Source organism: Carassius auratus, chromosome 20, assembly GCF_003368295.1.
Source record: "Carassius auratus strain Wakin chromosome 20, ASM336829v1, whole genome shotgun sequence".
Lineage (NCBI taxonomy): Eukaryota > Metazoa > Chordata > Actinopteri > Cypriniformes > Cyprinidae > Carassius > Carassius auratus.
In genome coordinates, this window is record NC_039262.1 from 23,851,714 (window position 1) to 23,870,952 (window position 19,239).

The window sequence follows — 19,239 nt, forward strand, 5'->3', positions numbered from 1 at the left end:
AAACTATGACTAAATTGATTGACATTATCGTCAACGAATAAAGGACGAGACGAAAATAGACTGTGACGAAAATCAAATCAGCAGACGGGAGAGATGCGAGGAATGAGCAAAAGAACCGGCAAAACAGAACAGACTGCATGAGAGAAGAGAACCAATCAGAGCCTGACTTATTGAGACGTGAAGCGAAGGTTTTCAGTTTTTATGAGCTCCCGGGAAGTCGGCATTCGAAGAGGTGATAGGGACTTTAAGCAACAGCCTCTGGTGGAACGGCAACGCCATTCTGGCGTTGTATTGCGCCTGCGCGAATTTAACTGCTACTTTGTGACGTTCTAATTTAACGGTCTACTACGGGAGAACAGCTGATTTGCCAGAGTCGCTACAACGTGAGAGGTTAGGTAAATAAATGTTTTGTTTTTAGACTTATTTACATCATACAATATTAAAAATTCCTCTTCTGACAAAAGATTGTCATTTAACGCCAAAAGCAATCATTCTCTTGCTTTTTTAAATTATATATTTTTTTGGATCTCAATACATGAATTAATGCTGCGTTGCGCTGATCTGTTTTACCGTTGCTTAGTGACTTTTACGTTCTTGGCTACAGCGGTGTGACGGCAAACTTCCGGTCGCTGTAGCCGTTCCATTCGCAGCTGTTGCTTAAAGTCCCTACTGTCTAAAAGAGCGACAAAATGTCCACAGCTCACTTCACGTTTGACGACGAACAAAACAAAACAAAGCGTAAAGCACGCAGAGCGCTCATTCGTGGCAAGAACACCACCAATTTGAATAGACATTTACAGACGAGCCACCCGGACATTTTCTCAAATGTAATTTTACAACGATGTTCTTTTGTTTATTGAGCTAAGCAAAATTGGAATAGTGCAGTGCGTAGATGTTGTAGCATTAAATATTACGAACTGAAAAGTACTGTAAAATAGCCCCTTCTTCAAATTAGATGAGAGCACAATACTAATACGTAATATCATGATAAATACATTTGATTAATACTAATGTTTAGTATATTTTATAATGTTCTACTTGTTGACAATATCACAAATATTTCTATATTAGTCATGTGAAACATGAATGTTCACATCCTATCATTATACATACAAATCTAGCAATATTGTAGTATTTAAAACATACAATATTGCTAGACAAATGAATACCTTATAAAATCTTGTTACTTTTTTTATCCACCTAGCTGCCAACTTATTAAATATTTACTTTAAATGTATGCACTTATTGTTCAGCTCAGCTGTAAGCTTTAAGGTCCTGGACCTAACGTTATTTTTCTTTTATTGATGGTCAGTTGGCAGCTAGTTATTGTTTACATTATCATGACAGTGTTTGTTGCTGCATAAAAGCTTTTGAATCGAAATAAAGACACAGTTGTGTTGAAATAAAGTTGAATTTGTGTTTTATATATTTTGGTTAAGTTTGTTTCCTATACCAGCTGTAAAAAATTGTCTAGTAAATCTGTTATTGATTTTAGTCTTATTTTAGTCGACTAAAATACCAAGCAATTTTAGTCGACTAAAATACCAAGCAATTTTAGTCGACTAAAATACCAAGCAATTTTAGTCGACTAAAATACCAAGCAATTTTAGTCGACTAAAATTAGACTAAAATTAAAACAAATCAGATGACTAAAACTTGACTAAAACTAAAAAGAATTATAGTCAAAAGACTAAGACTAAAACTAAATTAAAATTTCGTGTCAAAATTAACACTGATTCAAATGTGAGCAAGCAGTGTAGAATAACGCTTGTTGTTTGTCTTTCTCTGATCACAAATGTAGATATGGTTTTATGTTTACACGGTGCAATATGCAACACAATGCGTTAAAAGATAGTGTAAGTCATTGTAATCAGTAATTTTGTCCCCACTGAATGAAACAAATGCCTCGTTTAGAATGGTTTTATTGGTTTTGTCGCATCGTGCTGGGACACGGCATCATCACAGTATGGTAAGTGGGGGTCACATTTCTGTCACATGCTTGAGGTATTCGGGCCAATCACAATGCACTGGATAGCTGGCCAATCAGAGCACACCTTGCTTTTCAGAATTATGAGCTTTGTAAAAATGTACGTGTTTCCGAAAGGCGAGGCATAGAGGAGAAACTATAATGTACAGTACGTGGAATATAGTTTTTTTTTTTTTTATACCTTTACCTTTAAACTGCATAAACACATTGCATTACACGAAATACACAAAATAATGTTATCTTTTAAAAACGTCATATGACCCCTTTAATCTAATAAAGCAAAAAATGATTAACATTTTTATTCAATTAAAAAACATAGTGATGAAGAGATGAATACATAATTAAATATTTAGCTACTCTATCTCTCTCTCTCTCTCTCTCTCTCTCTCTCTCTCTCTATATATATATATATATATAGATACTGCACAAGGACTGTGAATCAATCATTGAGAATCAATCGAGACAAATGGTTAGTAGCTTGGATTAGTAGCTTCACTACTTCATTTTAGATACCTTTTAATTTGTTTAATTAACTGCAAAAACATGTAATAAACATATAAAAATATAAAATGCATTACCATATAAACAAGCATTTCATGCGTTTCAGTGTATCTCTTACTAATTCAACAGAAGCATTTCAACTTGAACACACACCATGAGGGCCTTCCATTCACAGGGGATCAAAACAATACATCTTTCATCTTAGTGAGTTACATTTTCTCTCATTTCCTCTTAAAACTGAGATGCCTTGGTTGCTGTTCCTTGAAACAGATGGTCTTTGAGTACATTATCTCTCACAGACACGTTAAAGGAGAAAAAGACTTTCAATCTGTTGAAATCTGGCTTTCTTACAGACATTATCACCATTTTCTTGCATCAGCAGTATTCCCTACAAACACTTCTGTGAATTCCAGAATATTACTGCTTGACTTTGCTGTCTTTGAGGTCACAGGTACACCAAAAGCACCTTTGAAAACGGTTTTTAATAAATTTATCTAATTATAATTCACCCCAACAGTGAACAAGACACCAGACAGCATTCACCTATTTTTGGTCTATAAATTGAAAATTAAATCCAGCATTTCAATGTGCTGTCAGAGAGGCTATTATGATGTGTGATTGTGGGTTACATTTGCATTTTTGCCACAGTTTATGTAATGATCAAATTATGATATAATGAAGCACTGCAATATATTTGTGTCTTATGTTTCACTAGGGATGAGTACCGAGAACTGGTATTTTTTTATTATTTTTTTTAGTTTTGTATTATGTCTCGTGGCTCCAGCTGAAACTCGTGAGACACATTCACATCAAATGTTGATTCGTTATTTCCGCGTATTTTAAAGCCTTCTCGGTTAAACGTTTGATTTGCATGCTGCAACACCAGTCAAATAGCAGCTGATTACTTAGTTATCGTCTGATTGCGCTAATACTATCAAAACAAGATTAACATATAAACAAGGTTAATGTCTAAAGTGAAAGTAAGCAGTTTACAGAAAACATATGCGTGCACCTCTTAAAGGGAAAGTAATACACATTCTGCCAAATAGTTGCTGGTCCCCACTGACTGTTTAGTTTCCCACATTCTTCAAAATATATTTTTATGTTCAACAAAAGAAAGAAACTCATTCAGGTTTAAAACAACTTGAGTGAGTAAATGATGCCACAGTAATTTTTAGGTGAACTATTCCTTTAATGTTAATAAAAAGAAAACACAGAGAAAACAACTTACTACTCTTGACTAAATAACTTTAATATAGTTGCTAAAGTTCAGAATTATTAAAATAACTTTTTCAAATATTAATGTTTTTAAACATTTTTTTTTGCACCAAATAGTTTCGCTAACAGTATCGATAAAATGTAAACGATACCTATCCCTATGTTTCACAGTGTAATGCGGTAGTCACGATTTTCAGCTCTATTGTATAATTGCCACTATGCCAGCTGTCAAAACTGTTAAACACTATGGGAGACTGGACACTCACGATATGGAGCATGATGTAGTCTCCTAGTCTGGGGGCGCTGTCAATGCGGACCAGAATCCCGTCCTTGATGGTGGTGCTGAAGCCCACCGCCAGTCTATCAGTTCTAGTGCTGGGCCTCTCGTTATTGGGCCATGTGTATGTGATAAGTCCTCCTCCCTTTCCAAAGATGTATGTAGCTCCAGCTGCAGGGAGAAATAGAGAAAGAATAGGGTTATCAGACTTTGATCTTGCATTGTAAATGAACAAGCAGGCAGCAAAAAACTTATGAAAAGAATACAATGATGCAGTTACAGGCATAAATTGTCAAAATGTCTCGGAAAGGATTTAATTTAAATTTAATCAGTTCGTCCCCGAAAATGTAAACAGGTGGGGCATAAAATTAGACGTGTCAAAAATATCAGATCTGTGCATTACATCCTTGCATTTTAACAGGCATTTTTTGTTTATGTTGTTAATATTTTCTAAAGAACAATTTTAGCAAGAAAAAATATACCCACTGCTCCTGACTGGAGTTTTACTAGATTTAGAAGACCTAAATAAAAACAGTTAAACTAATCAATCAGCTCTTTGTTGTATGTTTGGCCTATTGCTAGTAATTTGCTTGTGTCTTCAATAGAACATTAGCTATTCTTGATGGGGCATGAGATTGCATTGTTGTAGAGTGAGAAAACAACAACAACAACAATAATAATAATAATAAAAAAAAAAATAGGTCTCTGTTAAACCCTAGTAGCGTTTACATATTCAAGAAAATTAATACGTAAAACACATCTGGCTAAATCCTCAGCTTCATAGATCACATGGTGTATTTAAGAACCTTTTAGTATATGTTTCAAATGGTACCTTGGTTACCCTATGATCAGGGTCTTGATTTATCATTTTGATTCATGCAAAATAAATGAGAAGTTTGTCTGAGATCACTGTGAAACCTTCAATTGGGGGCACTAAACAAGCACATATCTTTTTATGCTAGCTTTAGTGACCTAATTTTCATGGTGACTCTTAAACCTTGGCTGAAGTGTCCAGTCCTTGAGCTGAGCTGTGGGATCAATGCTTGGCCCTCAAGCCTCTTAAATGGGGCTCTATCCAGGGAAAAGCTTGAAGTCGCCCAGAATAAGAAAGAAAAAAAAAACACCTCAAAATCCTCATACATTATACATGAATCTGCAACCAGAGAACAAAAGCAGGCAGAGAAATAAAATTGAACAACCTTTTTTCAAAGTGCAATTTTACAAAAACAAAAGGGCAAACGAAATAAGCTGGACATTGGCTCCTCAGGAGGTATTCTCATTATGCTTAAAAATCACCTGCATTGCAAAACATAAAACGAGTGGCAACAATCCAAAAAGTTTATTTGAATTATAGCAATTACTGCTCATAAATCATAACCATTTACTAATGTCTGGACAAACATGTAATCAGTTATGCCCAGTAACTGTTAAAACATCAAAACCTTTTGGAATCTATTCCTGGGACCATACTTTAGACAAAATTACAGATGTTCAACATAATGGACAGCAACATAGAAGGTGCCATTTAGACTAGAATTCTAATGGTCACAGAATCTCATAGGTAATAAATCTGGAAAATTCTACATAAACTCTGTAGAAAAATCTACAATGACCTGTCAGAAAATGTGCAGTACATTCTCTGTTAAAATTACATATAAATCCTTCAACGCTAATACACAACACAATGCAATGCGTAATTCATAATAATGTAAAAAAAAAAAAAATATATATATATATATATATATATAAAACTGGTAAAACACAACACATTAAATTTTATGTATTTAATATATTAAGAGTAACAGACATATTTTATTTTTCGAGGGACTTCTCTAAGAGTGGATTCCATTAAATTTGTTAAATTTATTTTTATACACTCTACTTTTTGGCCCTTGGATGGGCAACCCAGAGAGATAAAGAGGAAGCTGCCTTTGGGGGATGGTGAAGGCACCTCCACACAAGCCTCCCGTGTTGGGTCCCTGTGGTCCACTAAGCTGCCCACTGTGGGTACGGCTGTGGTTCCGCTGTCCCGCCTGCAAGGTATCTGGGTGCCTGGCTAGTGCTACCACACGTGTCTCGATGTCTTCTGCAGACCATCAGCCTTGGCTATGCGATTCAGTTTGTCTGGCGTCCCCCCAAGTTCGGGTCAGAGTTTTACAGCTCTTATTTCATTGTACCCAAGAAAGGCGGTAGGTTACGGCCAATCTCTGTCCCCCCATGTCTTCACGAAAGTCGCAGAGGTGGCTCTTGTTCCCCTCAGAGAGCAGATTGTTCGCATCCTCAACAATCTCGATAGTATATGGCTTATACTAGCACGGTCTCAGGATCAGTTGTACGAGCAAAGGGACCTGGTGCTCCGACAACTCAGCCTGTTGGGTCTTCGGGTCAACTGGAAAAAGAGCCAACTCTCCCCGATGCAGAGGATCTCTTTTCTTGGAATAGAGTTGGATGTGGTTGAACAGAGAGCATGCCTCACAGAGGAATGTTCACGGTCGTTTCTGACCTGCTTGAATTCAGCACTGGATTCATTGCCGAGTCCCGAGGTTGGCGTGGAAGTGCGGCACCCAGCGGGTCAAAGTTACACAGGCCTGGTGGCAAACCTTCACTCCGTTGTCAGATCTTACATTTCTCCGGGCAGGAGTGGCCCTGAAATGGGTCTGTAGGCATGATGTGGTTTACATACTGTAGATGCCTTCACCACCGGCTGGAGGGCAATGTACAACAGGCATGCAGTGTCAGGGGTATGGACGGGCCCCCATCTGCACTGGCATATCAATACCCTAGAGTTGTTAGCAGTGCGCCTTGCCTTGAACCGCCTCAAAGTGCATTTGGGAGGCTGGTCCGAATGAACAACAAATCAACCATTGTGTATATCAACGACAAGGTGGTCTGCGCTTCCGTTGCATGTCGCAACTCACTTGCCACCTCCTCCTTTGGAGTCAGAAGGTTTTGAGGTCACTTTATGCCATTCACATTCTGCCTGCTCAACTGTATGGCTGATGAGCTGTCTTGAGCTAAACTCCTGGGAGAGTGGCGACTCCATTCCCGTACGGTCCAGCTGATTTGGAGATGTTTCAAAGCTGCTCAGGTAGACCTGTTACCTCACCAGAGACCTCTCACTGCCAGTTGTTCTACAGCTGGCTGCGGGGCCTGCACAAGTATGCATTTCTCCCAATAAGCTTTCTCGTACAGATACTGTGCAATGTCAGGAAGGGCAAGGAGGAGGTCTTGCTTGTGGCGCTGTATTGGCCCACTTGGACCTGGTTCCCTGAACTAGTGCTCCTCATGACAGTCCCTCCCTGGTGAATTCCTCTGAGGAATGATCTTCTGACTCAGAGACGGGGCACCCTATGGGACTCACGTCCAGACCTCTTCATGTCTGGTCCCTGGATGGGACACGGAGGTTCTAGGTGACTTACCTTAAAAGGTAGCTCTTGCTTGCATTGGCCTCCATCAAGAGGGAATTGTCACCGGCCCGGTCTCTCAGCAAAAACATGGTATGCATTGCATCTGCTGCCTGTTTATGCTCACGCTGTGATCAGCTGTAGCTCGATGCAATATTTGCATGGCAATGTGCATTGGCTCGTTTAGTTTACACTCGAAGTAGATTGGTCTATCGAAGCAATATCCCAATTTATTGTTCATCCGACATGACGTCTCTGTTCCCTCCTTCAGGGAACGAGGGATACCATATGTAACAGAGATGTTACTGGACAGACACACTTATAACTTACCCATTTAGCCCTACATCTGGAGAGCTTTGTGTTCAAAGGGCAGATGTGAGCTCCTAGAAGTTTTAAACTGCACAGGTTTACTGCATTACTGCATGCACACATGTGAAAGAGCTTTAAAAGCACGTGTTCTGAATGAAATCAAAGCTGCCAAAATGCAATCACGCACAAATGAGCTTCTCAAATACCTCTAATTGTTATTAGTATTATAACATTGCAAAATATTTTGTTAATTTGTTAATTCAATTATGTGTTGGCATTTGTAAAATACGAGCCAAATCGCGTCCCGTATTGACTTGATATGGGATGCATCATTTTACCTTTAAATATTATTAAGTATTTTAAGGGACGGGTGGCAACCGTAGTGTCTGTATATATTTACTTTAGCACTGTAAAGTACCGCTTACTTAATTTGTATATTTCTTCCATTGTTTTTATTTGATGTTGCTTGTAATTTGTTAATTTGTTCTTATTTTATTGACTGTTTACTTGCTTTTAATGATTTAACTTTATATTAGTTAGACTAGTATCATTTTTCTCTATGACTGTAAATTGGAGTGAATAATTATGAAATGTTACTGGTATTAAATGTATAGTTTTATGAAAAGACAAATATCACATTTCAGCCTTTAAATCCATTTGTTAAGAAAAGGCATGAGTCAAAATCATGAATTATTATTGTACATATAATGATACATTGTCTGAATAAAAAAAAAAAAAATGACAAAACTGACAGACAGGCTTTAAATTCACTCTCTGACAGCAGATGGTGCTTATTGAAAAGCAGAAATACAGTACAATACCTGTACACAAAGCAGTGAGTGCTGTGCTATAATAAACACAACTGTAGGCTATTAGGCATTACACATAGGTTAAAAGAAAATGCCATTGAAACTTTTCTTAAGACTGTCAGTTCCCTTTGGAGACACATTTGTATAAATGCTTATGTTTTGGAACAGCCTTTGACGTCTTAAAATGTTGCCTCTGTAGGCAGCTCACCAGGTTTTGGAAAAAAAGAAAATGAGATCAAAGAAGCAATTGAGGAATGAACATGTTTGTGAAAATTTTTGGGCACTGTACAGATGGAACAAGACCACAGGTGCACTGGCAGCTTATTGCCACCGTTTTCTCCACCATTCATTTGTTATTAAAACTGTAACATCTCATTTGCACATCTGGGCTTGAAGGCCCAGCTGGTTGATATTCCTTAAGGGGAAGAGACATCATGCCAAGTGGATGGGGTTTAAGTCTCAGGAGAAAGAGAGACATATGTGAGTGAGATGAAAGAGAATGCATCGCATAAATACAGTGGCGGACCCAGAGGGGTGTCTAGGGTGGCACTGGACATCCCTGAAATCTGATCTGCCACCCCGGGTGCATCACCTATAATTACTATTCTACTATTTAATTTTCTTTGTTTAATCGTACTGAAAGAAGCATTTATTTTAGCCGCAAAATCAAGGATGTGACGCGTCTGGTCTAGTGTTCTGCACCGCACTTCATCGTGTCTATTCCCAGCCTCTCGTGTACGCGCTCTTGCGTTCATTTTCTTACGGAGTGGAAAACATCGCAGAGCAACGAGGACACAGACAACGAGCTGACAGACATGACACAGCAAGAAACTAAGTCTCAGCATTCAAAATCTTCATTCAAATTTTATTAAGAATTTCAAACAATAAATATGGTTTTGGAGCTCTTTAGTAGCATAACCAGGATCATGCGCTCCTGCTTTGCCTCAAGTTCAAGCTAAGCAGTAGTGCATTCTTATTAGCATGAAGTAAACACTGAAGGAATATCCGATCCACGTTGAAAGATACACTACAACTTACTGAATGTATAGTGTATCATGTAATCACTCAACGAGTGTTTCAACCGTGGAAAGACAGAGAAGGTAATAACAGCAGAAAATCCACTCACTAGTGTCCATAAACTAGGGGAAAAAATGTAATGCAAAAATTACATTTATATATTTACTCATACTTTTAAAAAATAATTAATAAAAATGTATAGATATAATGTTATTATTAAAATGGTCTAATATAAACTTGTATACAAAACGATTGTTAGGGTTCCCTGTATAATTTAATTTAGAAAAATGTAGAAAGAATAAAGTGTACATTGCCATTTTTTTTTTAAGAATCCTCTTCTGCTCTCCAAGCCTAAATTTACTTGATCCAAAATACAGCTAAAGCAGTAATATTGTGAAATATTTTACTATTTAAAATAACTGCTTTCTATCTGAATTTATTTTAAAATGTAATTTATTCCTGCGATTTCAAAACTGAATTTTTACCATCATTACTCCAAACGCATTATCCTTCAAAAATCATGCTAATATTCAGATTTGCTGCTCAAAAAAAGTAATTATTATGATCATGTTGAAAACAGCTGAGTAGAATTGTTTCAGGTTTCTTTGATGAACAGAAAGTTCAGAAGAGCAGCACTTATTTGAAATAGAAATATTTTTTAACATACACTGATTTTCTGTCATGGACCTCCTGAATTAACTTTGGCCACCCCCTGGCCACCCCAATATAAAACTCTAGCTCCGCCACTGCATAAATATGAGACCTGTGCTGAGCCAACCAACCTTTCCCCAAACTAATTTGTCTATGCTAGGTCAATTTTATTATATACATTGCACGCTTCAGGCACAGAGTGAAATCGAGACAAAACCACAGGATCTCACTCAGAATTCTTCAGTGTCTACAAATGTAGTTCTTGTGAGGATGTACACAGATCTGAGCTCAGTCTTCAGGAGTTGTCCTCATATACCATGACTTCTCAGTGATGTAGAATGCCATGAAATATTGCTTCCACACTGAACCCCAGAGAGCCAATTGTTCCACTGGATTTGCTAAGTAACAAAAGAGACACCATTCAGTCCTAACAACACTATGTTTCTAGCGGACCCTGCACGGGTAGACTTAGCACATGCCTGACACACACAAAAGCTATTTACCAAATTTAATCACATCAAGGCTTTAAGCAATTGCACATGTCCATTTAAATGCTGCCAAATTGGCAGGTAGACTGTAGATTGTAATAATGCCACAAATGGACTGTTTTTAATGAATACTGAAAGCTTTTGAAAGTCTGTTGTTTTATGTATGAATTCATTATGGGCAAATTGCATCTTCTGGAGCAATACATACCACAGTTTGTGTCTTCTTAATGGAATTTCAGGCTGGTAAAAACTTCATTAAAAAACTTCATTACAGAAATGCACTGATAAAGTGTAATGCATGGCATTCATTTACAATTTAATATACTAACACAAATTAGTGTGTACAAAGGGTTTTTGTGTATGTGTGTGCTCTTACAATGTGTTTGTTTGATGTATAAAGGTAACTATGAAGATCATGAACTTACTGTACAAAATATTGCTTTCACTGGGTACTGCAAGTACACTTTTTCACATTTTACACCAGTCAGTTAAGATGCCTTTCAATACAGTCTTAAGCCAAATAAGGTCTGCTATAATTTTTGCTGCCTGGTACAAAATTTTTAGATTGTCATGTACTTATTTTACTGTAAAACATCTTGTAATTGTTAAAATAGCTATGACAAAGCAAGCCCAGTCCCAAACGACACAGACATGGTCTTGCGGCCTTCACGAGTGCTCTTTGTGGATGCTATGCACCCCTGAAACACCATTATACCTACCCTGCACTGGTGCAGACAATATAGTGAACTATTACCCAACAGTCCATCGTGTTGTGGACTCGGAGGAGGATCACAGGAGCTAAAAATGCCATTGGGACAAGGCTTTAATTAATGCACATACTACAACCAACCAACCAAACAAAGTACTTGTTGGCTCCAGTCGGCAGAGAATCTACTTGCAATTTTAGGCTCCCCTTTTATTTGAACTGGATGTCAGAACATGAAATAAACTGACACAAAATTGCCAATCAATACTCTCAATCATGACCAAAAATGCCAAACTGTTGGGGCCCTATTTTAACAATCTAAATGCAAAGTTTAAAGGGCATGGCGGAGCTGCACTCAGGGCATGTCCAAATCCACTCTTGCTATTTTAACGATGGAAAAACAGTTGGGGCACCCGGGAGCATTGGTCTAAACGGGTTGTCCCTATTATCTTCATGAGTAATGGGTGTTTTATATATGAGTAATATATGTATATATGAGAGTAATATATGTATATTCCAGTTCCTATTATTATATGTATATTCCAGTTCCTATTATTATTATTATTATTCCTTCTTCCGACTAGGAGTCTATGGCAGCCCATAGAACCGATTGTGGGAAAGTTGTAATGGTTTGACATTATGATAGAGGACAGTGCCAACATTAAGTACACCAATTTTGGTGTGTCAAAGTCATTCCCTCTAGCGCCACCAACTGTCCAAAGTTTCACTTATGCCTTTTGCTTTAATTTGTAATATTTATTTAGTTTTTCTAGTCTTGATTCTGTTGATTGTTTTGTTTGGTTATTCTGAGTTGGTTAAATTGGTAATTTCTTATTTTGCTATTTAAACTTTTCTTAGTTAATTTGTTTATATTTTTCCTTGTCTTGACTTTAATTTGTGTTTTTGTGGAGCTTTGTCCCGTCTAGTCTTGTTCGAGTTCCTGACCTGTCCCTGTGTCCTGACCTGGTTGGACTGCCTGGCCTTTGGTCTGTTTCAGAGTCGGTGGTCAACAAGTGTCTGAGCTCCGCTCTATGGTGCCTTGTGTGGTCTTCTCTATCAGCCTGGTCTTGCTGCCCCCTCTGTTGCCAAAGTATTCTGCCATTTGTTTTCTGAAGCTTCCCAGTGGCCTTCCCTAGCTGTTTGTTTACTGTGTCCCTGTTGTGGTATCTATTGTGAACTTCACTACCTCTTGTATCAGTCTTCTGTCAATAAACCCTTGTTATATCTCTCTGCAATTGGGTCCTTCTTCCTAGATCCCTGACACAGGTTGCATTCTGATCTCTTTCTAAATATAACTGTGGTTCTGCACGATACCACCAAGGTTAAGAGGGTGGAGGTGTAACAAAGCAAGACAAACGTGTATCACTTAAAGAAGAAAATGTGCTTCTGCTAGTGTTTAGTTGTTTGCTCATATACCTGCAATGCCCAAATAGCAATTTAACAGTTGAAGAACTGAATCTCTGTGAATGCATGTCCTCGAGGCAGTCCCTCTCATTATGAAAGAATACATGGAAACAGCACATGGAAACACAGATCTATTAGCACATACACTGGTTACATGTTTGGATTCTGCACTACTTGCAAAAAAACCCAGAGTAGGCGCATACAAATGTAAACACACACACGCACAATTGGTGCTAGCTGTGATTTTAAATTCTAAGGTGGTATTTCATGGGCTTTCAACAAAGCAATATGTTGGAAGTGCAGAAACTATTCACCGTGTGGTTCAACATACAGTAGAACCATGAACATGAAAACACAGGAGTACAAGAAAATCAGTACAAATGCTCTCTCTCTCCAAAGCGTTGATGTATTTCCTCCTTGTCCAGCATCAAGATCCAGACAATGGTTCATGAGAGGAGTTTTCCAATTTAATATGAGTAGGTCTTTCAGAGACTGACCTATTTGTAATCACTCTTTGTAATCTTGTAATCACCGTTCTTACACCTGTGTGGCCAAGAGCCAAGCCATAACAGAGAGAACACAGCGATACAAGTGAATGTTAAAAAATATGTTTTCTTTAAATTAGGTGGTTTCCAGATAAAAGTTTGTCAAAACATATTGTACATTACTCTAGCAACAGAACAAAAAAGAAGAGACTAATATTTTATTTATTGTAAGGGAAAATATAAGCCCATAGGTAAATATTTTAATAAATTATAAGTAATGGGATCAATTAGCTAATTTAGGGAATTCTTCACTGAATTCAGTATTTGAAATTCAGCAAATCATCAGCCTAATCGCACAATCTGTTTTATTTTACCATGCCTTTGCCACAGGCCAGCATCATCTTCACATCAGAAATTGTAATTGTATACTTTAGGTTCATAGACAATGGTCTTTAAGTTGCAAGGATGTCACACAATCAGAAGATAGACATTGGGTGGGAAAATGTACTCTTTGGCTTCTAGTATGGTGAGCTTCATGTGAAATTCATGTGAACTAATATAATCCAGATTAAGCTAATATAACACACAATAACATTTAATAGTTTAATATCTATAATATATATTAAGATATAAGACATAACATTATATATTAATATATATTCCCCCAAAACAGCTAAAACAAATATAAGATATACCATTATATACATATATACACTGTAATTCCACAGACAACTTGACATTCATTAATGCTCATTAATTGACGACCACAAACTGGTCACTCGTAGAATCACGCTACAGACATTTCTTAGAAACTAGTGGACAAATGCATGAACTTGTGTTAATGACATAGCAGAAAAAAGATAAATAAAATAAAACCTTGATGTCAAAGACCCTTTTTACCCTTTGAATGCAAATACAGAAAAAATAAACCACTTCCTTTTTTCATCAGCTAATTTATTTTCATTGTTTGCTTTCTCTGGACACTGGATAATATATATTTGACTGAACAGTTGAATAACAGTGCAGTACATTGCATTTTACCATTAGGTTTGATTATTGCTGATACTCTTGTGCTTTATTTCATTTAGATTTTGATTCAACATTTGTACAACATTGGGTGATAAAAATACTGAGGAAATTTAATGTGATGTGACAAATGACATTTGGAGTCTCTTGCGATCTCTCTCAGGAATATGTCTCTGTAAGCAGGACTAGTGCATGCTCAGGGGTGCACATAAGTGGTGCATATGTGTGCATGCACAACCAAATAAAAATAAATAAATGCGCTCAGTAATAAGTTCAGGCCACTCATTTGGATACAAAATATCTGACAGCTGTTAATCAGTGTTTTAGTTAATATAAGATTTTAATTTGAACATTTCATTCACTGATGCGCTTCACGTTTGGCAGCACTAAAACGGGCAGTGGACAGACTTGCTGGCAACTGGCCAAAATAAAAGCTTGCTGATATTTGGTTTGAAAATCCCTAAAAAATTGTAATAAAAAAGAAAGAAAAAAATGTACAATATAAGTAATGTATTGTATTATACAATAGTTGTATTTATATTGTTCGCTCTTTTATTTAAAATGCTCTTATGAAAACCAGGCTGAAAAACATTTGTGCACCCTGTGCACGCTGGCAGTTTGCAGGGACAGCATAAAGAAGAGGAGATAAGAGAGTTGTAAAAACGGAATGAGAGAAATCATGGAAAGTAGGTACTACTTTTCAGTTAACCTTTCTCATTGATAAAGACCTCATCAGGGGATGCCTATAAATTCAAGCCAATTAAATTAATTGTTGATTAAGCAGAATGAACAAAGGTGCCTGACTACTCCATGCACTTTTACAGATAGCGAAGGGAAATTTACCACAATGTCTATGTAAAATAATATATGTACTCTACATAGAGCAACATCTATGTTGGTATATGATATTTACTATGATCCATTATTAATTATATTCATAATTCTTTAGTATAATTTATTCAGTACCACAATGTGGTGCTGCCATATTTATCACTGACAAAGTTCCATTTCAGTTAAGATTTTGCCACAGAAAACAGCACACACCAGGGCAGCTTACTAGGTTCTGGAACAGAGCCATTGACATTTAGCCCCCCCACTGGTTCAATCAAAGGATAGAGAACCTCAGAGAATTTCAAGAACAGCTTGATTTGCTATCAGCCCAACAGATAGAGGATGTTGTGTGTGTTTGTGTGTGTGAACAAGAGAATCAGATCTCCATGAAGGCTGTCTTCTGTTTTGCACCAAAACTGCAACAGAATGACGGTTTGCTCAAAGACTTCTTTAAAGTCTCTCTCTCTCTCACACACACACACACACACACACACACACACACTCCACTATATACACTCCACTCCATATCTCACTCCACCTCTACCACAGCTCTGATACACTCTTTGTTGTTTGTGATCAGATGGATTTTTATTTCAGTTTTCAGTTACCATGCTATTAAGGGACCATGTGATCGTGTAGTTGTTTTGGAATAATAATAATTAAAAAAAAGCACAACTTCAAGTGTGATATTACATTTATACAACAGATCAAAGGGACAAGTGTGTAAGTAACAATGGGGTGTATCTTATGTGAGGAACAATTTCCTTCTGCCATAGGTTCAATTCTCAAGATGACAGTTTACCAGATGAGCCAAAGCCTTTGTTACAATTAGATAATATCACCTTAAAACTAGTTATGTAGGTACACTGAGTTGAAAGTAAAAATCTTGTTGTATGTATGTTGTATTGTATTTAGAATTTCATGAGAGAGAGATAACTACTGAGGGAGTGTGATTACTTACATCTAATTAACTATAATTTTTAAAATCTTATATTCATAATAAAAAGTGAGTTTGAATGTCCATTGAAGAAAGCTATATCTCTGTCGCAGTATCCTTTCAGAGGTTATGGGAATTTACCATGACAATGTTGGTCAGTACACTTGTCGGTTGGGTCTTTCAAGGTGATATTTGGAGTAAAAATAATAGGCTTCATTTATAAAGCGTTTTGATTTGTAAAAAAAAATATTTGACGTGGAAAAGTGCAAAGCATCACGTCAGGGTCTGAGCAGATGTACACACTTTTTTCTTGTTTGAGTACTGCAGGTTTTGAAAATTTAATTTGCTCTTGTAGCTTACTGTTCTAAAAAAAAAAGGATGATGGCAGGTTATAATATTGGAATATTTGGATATTTAGAAATTGCAAGTGTAAATTCTATTCTATTCTATAGCTCCATCAGAAGCACCATCACACACACATTCATAAGGTACCATGGACCTTAAAACATCATAGTAAACGTGTGTTGGTGCATCAGCATGTGTGGTGACCCTTGGACACAAAGCATCCACTATTAGAAAGAATAACCCATCGAAAGATGGCTGCAAGTGCAATCTCATTCATAATTTAATAATCTCGGGGGAGACACTACTGGCTTCTTGGCATTCCGATGCCTTCCAGCAATGAACAGATTGTGTGTTTGAGAAAACCAGGTATAGAAGGCTGGTATAAAGGAATAACTCCATTATACATATGAATATGTAATCTTGAAGAGATACAATGCAGTGTATACTATAATAAAATTATTATAATAAAATAAATATTTGGAAACCAGTGAAACAAAAGTTGTTTACATATGAAACCTGTCTGCTGAAACTTGGTGTTCATCATGGGATATTATCCACTATTTATGAAAAGCAGTAAGCAGTGTGTATACTATGTGCATTACTTTATGTGGATGTTCCACATATAAAGAATACCCACATGACCTACTGCATTTTTTAAACTGTGCAGTACACACCTAAAGCAAACAACTTTTTTTTTTCCTCCATTGCATCTTTATTTTTAAGATAATGGACATGAATTAAACATGCAACAACATCATAAACAACACAGCACGCTACTGTTTGAAACAACTGTTGTATACTGTATCTTTATGACTTATAAGGCTATCACTTTGAGCTTTTTTTGTAATAAATGTGAGATCAGGATGTAGCTAGCAGACAAACTGATGATACTGGCATGAAATTCTGGCATCAGTGAATACATTCTCAATGGGATAAGAATCTTGACATGACAACTATCTCTTTCTTGGACTCGCATTCCTACAATAAGTACTGAATGGGACTGGCCATTGAATGAATTTTATTCTCATTTTTTTGTTTACTTCAAGGGAAAGAGATTACCTTTTTTTGCTTTTACATAAGTGCTTGCCTCTGTCAGCACTATATGTCATGCTAGGTTTGTCTTTGCTAATAATTTTTATGATGACAATGTATGATAATGTATGGTGAGAAGTACCAAACAAACCTGTGTGGCAATATTAATACTAAGACTGCTTCATTATTTTATTGATCAGAAAAGGTCAGATGTAAAAGATGTCAGATGTTTGACTGGGAAACAAGACAAAAACACATTTATTACATATTCATTTAAAGGTTTCAATTAGCAAAAAAAATGTGATGATCTTAGGCTGGGGAAGTTTCACACCCACGCACGGCATCTCACAACAACTGCTTAAATCTGTGTTGAGCAAAGCTGATCAATGACAGTTTATCACTTTATCACTCCATACTAAAAAAAGAAGAAGGTTATTTCAACAGTATCCCGGTATGAAATAATGGTGGCCAATGAAAACAACAACAACAAAAACAACAACAACAAAACAAAATCATATTTGTATGAGAAATGAACCCATCTATTCTTTCAGCAAAACCTTTGAAGAACAAGAAATATTACGCTGGTTAAGAGCAGGCTGTATTAATCTTCTCTGTGAGGCTGTGAAGCTATGGCTTGAGCTCTTTCTGTATGATCTTCACAAGTCTTGTTCTGTCCACACGCTTTGATGCCTTCTTGCTGAACATGTGCAATTTAACACACCTAGGGGCTCTTGAGCGTCCTCTATTTATCCATGAGCACTCAGGGAGATGATGAATTTGTTGCAGGGTGAGAGTGAGTGAATTTCCACAAACTCTGATCAGCGGCAGAAGGACATGGACAGACACCAAGGGACACAGCCTTTACCTCTATTCAACCCTTGGTGAATGATTTATAGCCGGTGTGTGTCCTGAATAAATACAATCATCACCTTACATGTAACAGCGGACACACTGGACCCCACACTCCAACGTGCATGAGTATGTATACATAATACATAATGTACACATAAATGAACGTACATACACAAGTGAACACACAAAAATTTTTACTTAGAAGAACTGAGATTTTGGACAAGTAAGTTTTTCTAATAGTCTCTGTGTACACTGGAAAAATGTTTTTACTCAGACATTTTGCAAACAATTACAAAAGATTTTTAACTTAAATTCTGCAGACCCGGTACCGGGTCCAAAAATAGCATGCAAAATGTTCGTGTTTCATTTGCAAAGCCTTCCTTATATGGTATCATCCCATATATGGGTTCATTTGAAAGCTTAGAGAGTATTCTTTATTGGGGTTTTATGATACATAAAGTAGTCAAATTAAGCTAAGAAATATATCCCCCCCCCCCATAAATTTTCGTCTAACGATTGCGCATAATTTTTCATAAGCATGTGTATTTAAAATATTTTTCACAAAACAGTCAAATCATATATTACAAGAAAGCTCTCATTCTCAGGAATCTGATGATGTAGATCATTTTATTGTGTGACAATCACAGATCGAATGATCTTCAACAGAATCGCGATGTAACATTTCTCACCTCATTGCAAATTATTATTTATCCATCTTAGCACCGCTTCATTCAGCCGCAAATAGCCACACATACCTATATACTCAATATAATCTTTTAGATTAGAATCTCTTCTTTCAAACAAGACCATTTTTATGTTTCTGCGTGCCTCCATTGCTGAGATATAAAGCGTTTTGTACAAGTGCACATACAGGACCAAAGCGCTGTGAGATTGACCAGATCTCTAACTCATATTGATGTGCCTAAAAGCCTTTCTCTTTATTATAGCTGTCATTCACAA

At 36.8% G+C, this 19,239-nt stretch overlaps 1 protein-coding gene across 5 annotated transcripts in view; it reads right to left on the reverse strand.

Annotated features, from left to right (window-relative positions):
* The window catches only part of nrxn3b (neurexin 3b), a 112,275-nt gene that overhangs the window by 68,192 nt on the left and 24,844 nt on the right, over positions 1–19,239 (reverse strand). For all 5 annotated transcript variants that reach the window (XM_026291554.1, XM_026291553.1, XM_026291552.1 and 2 more), the window contains exon 2: positions 3,973–4,154. In XM_026291554.1, coding sequence (XP_026147339.1) covers positions 3,973–4,154 — 182 coding nt within the window. The remainder of the gene's footprint in view (positions 1–3,972; positions 4,155–19,239) is intronic.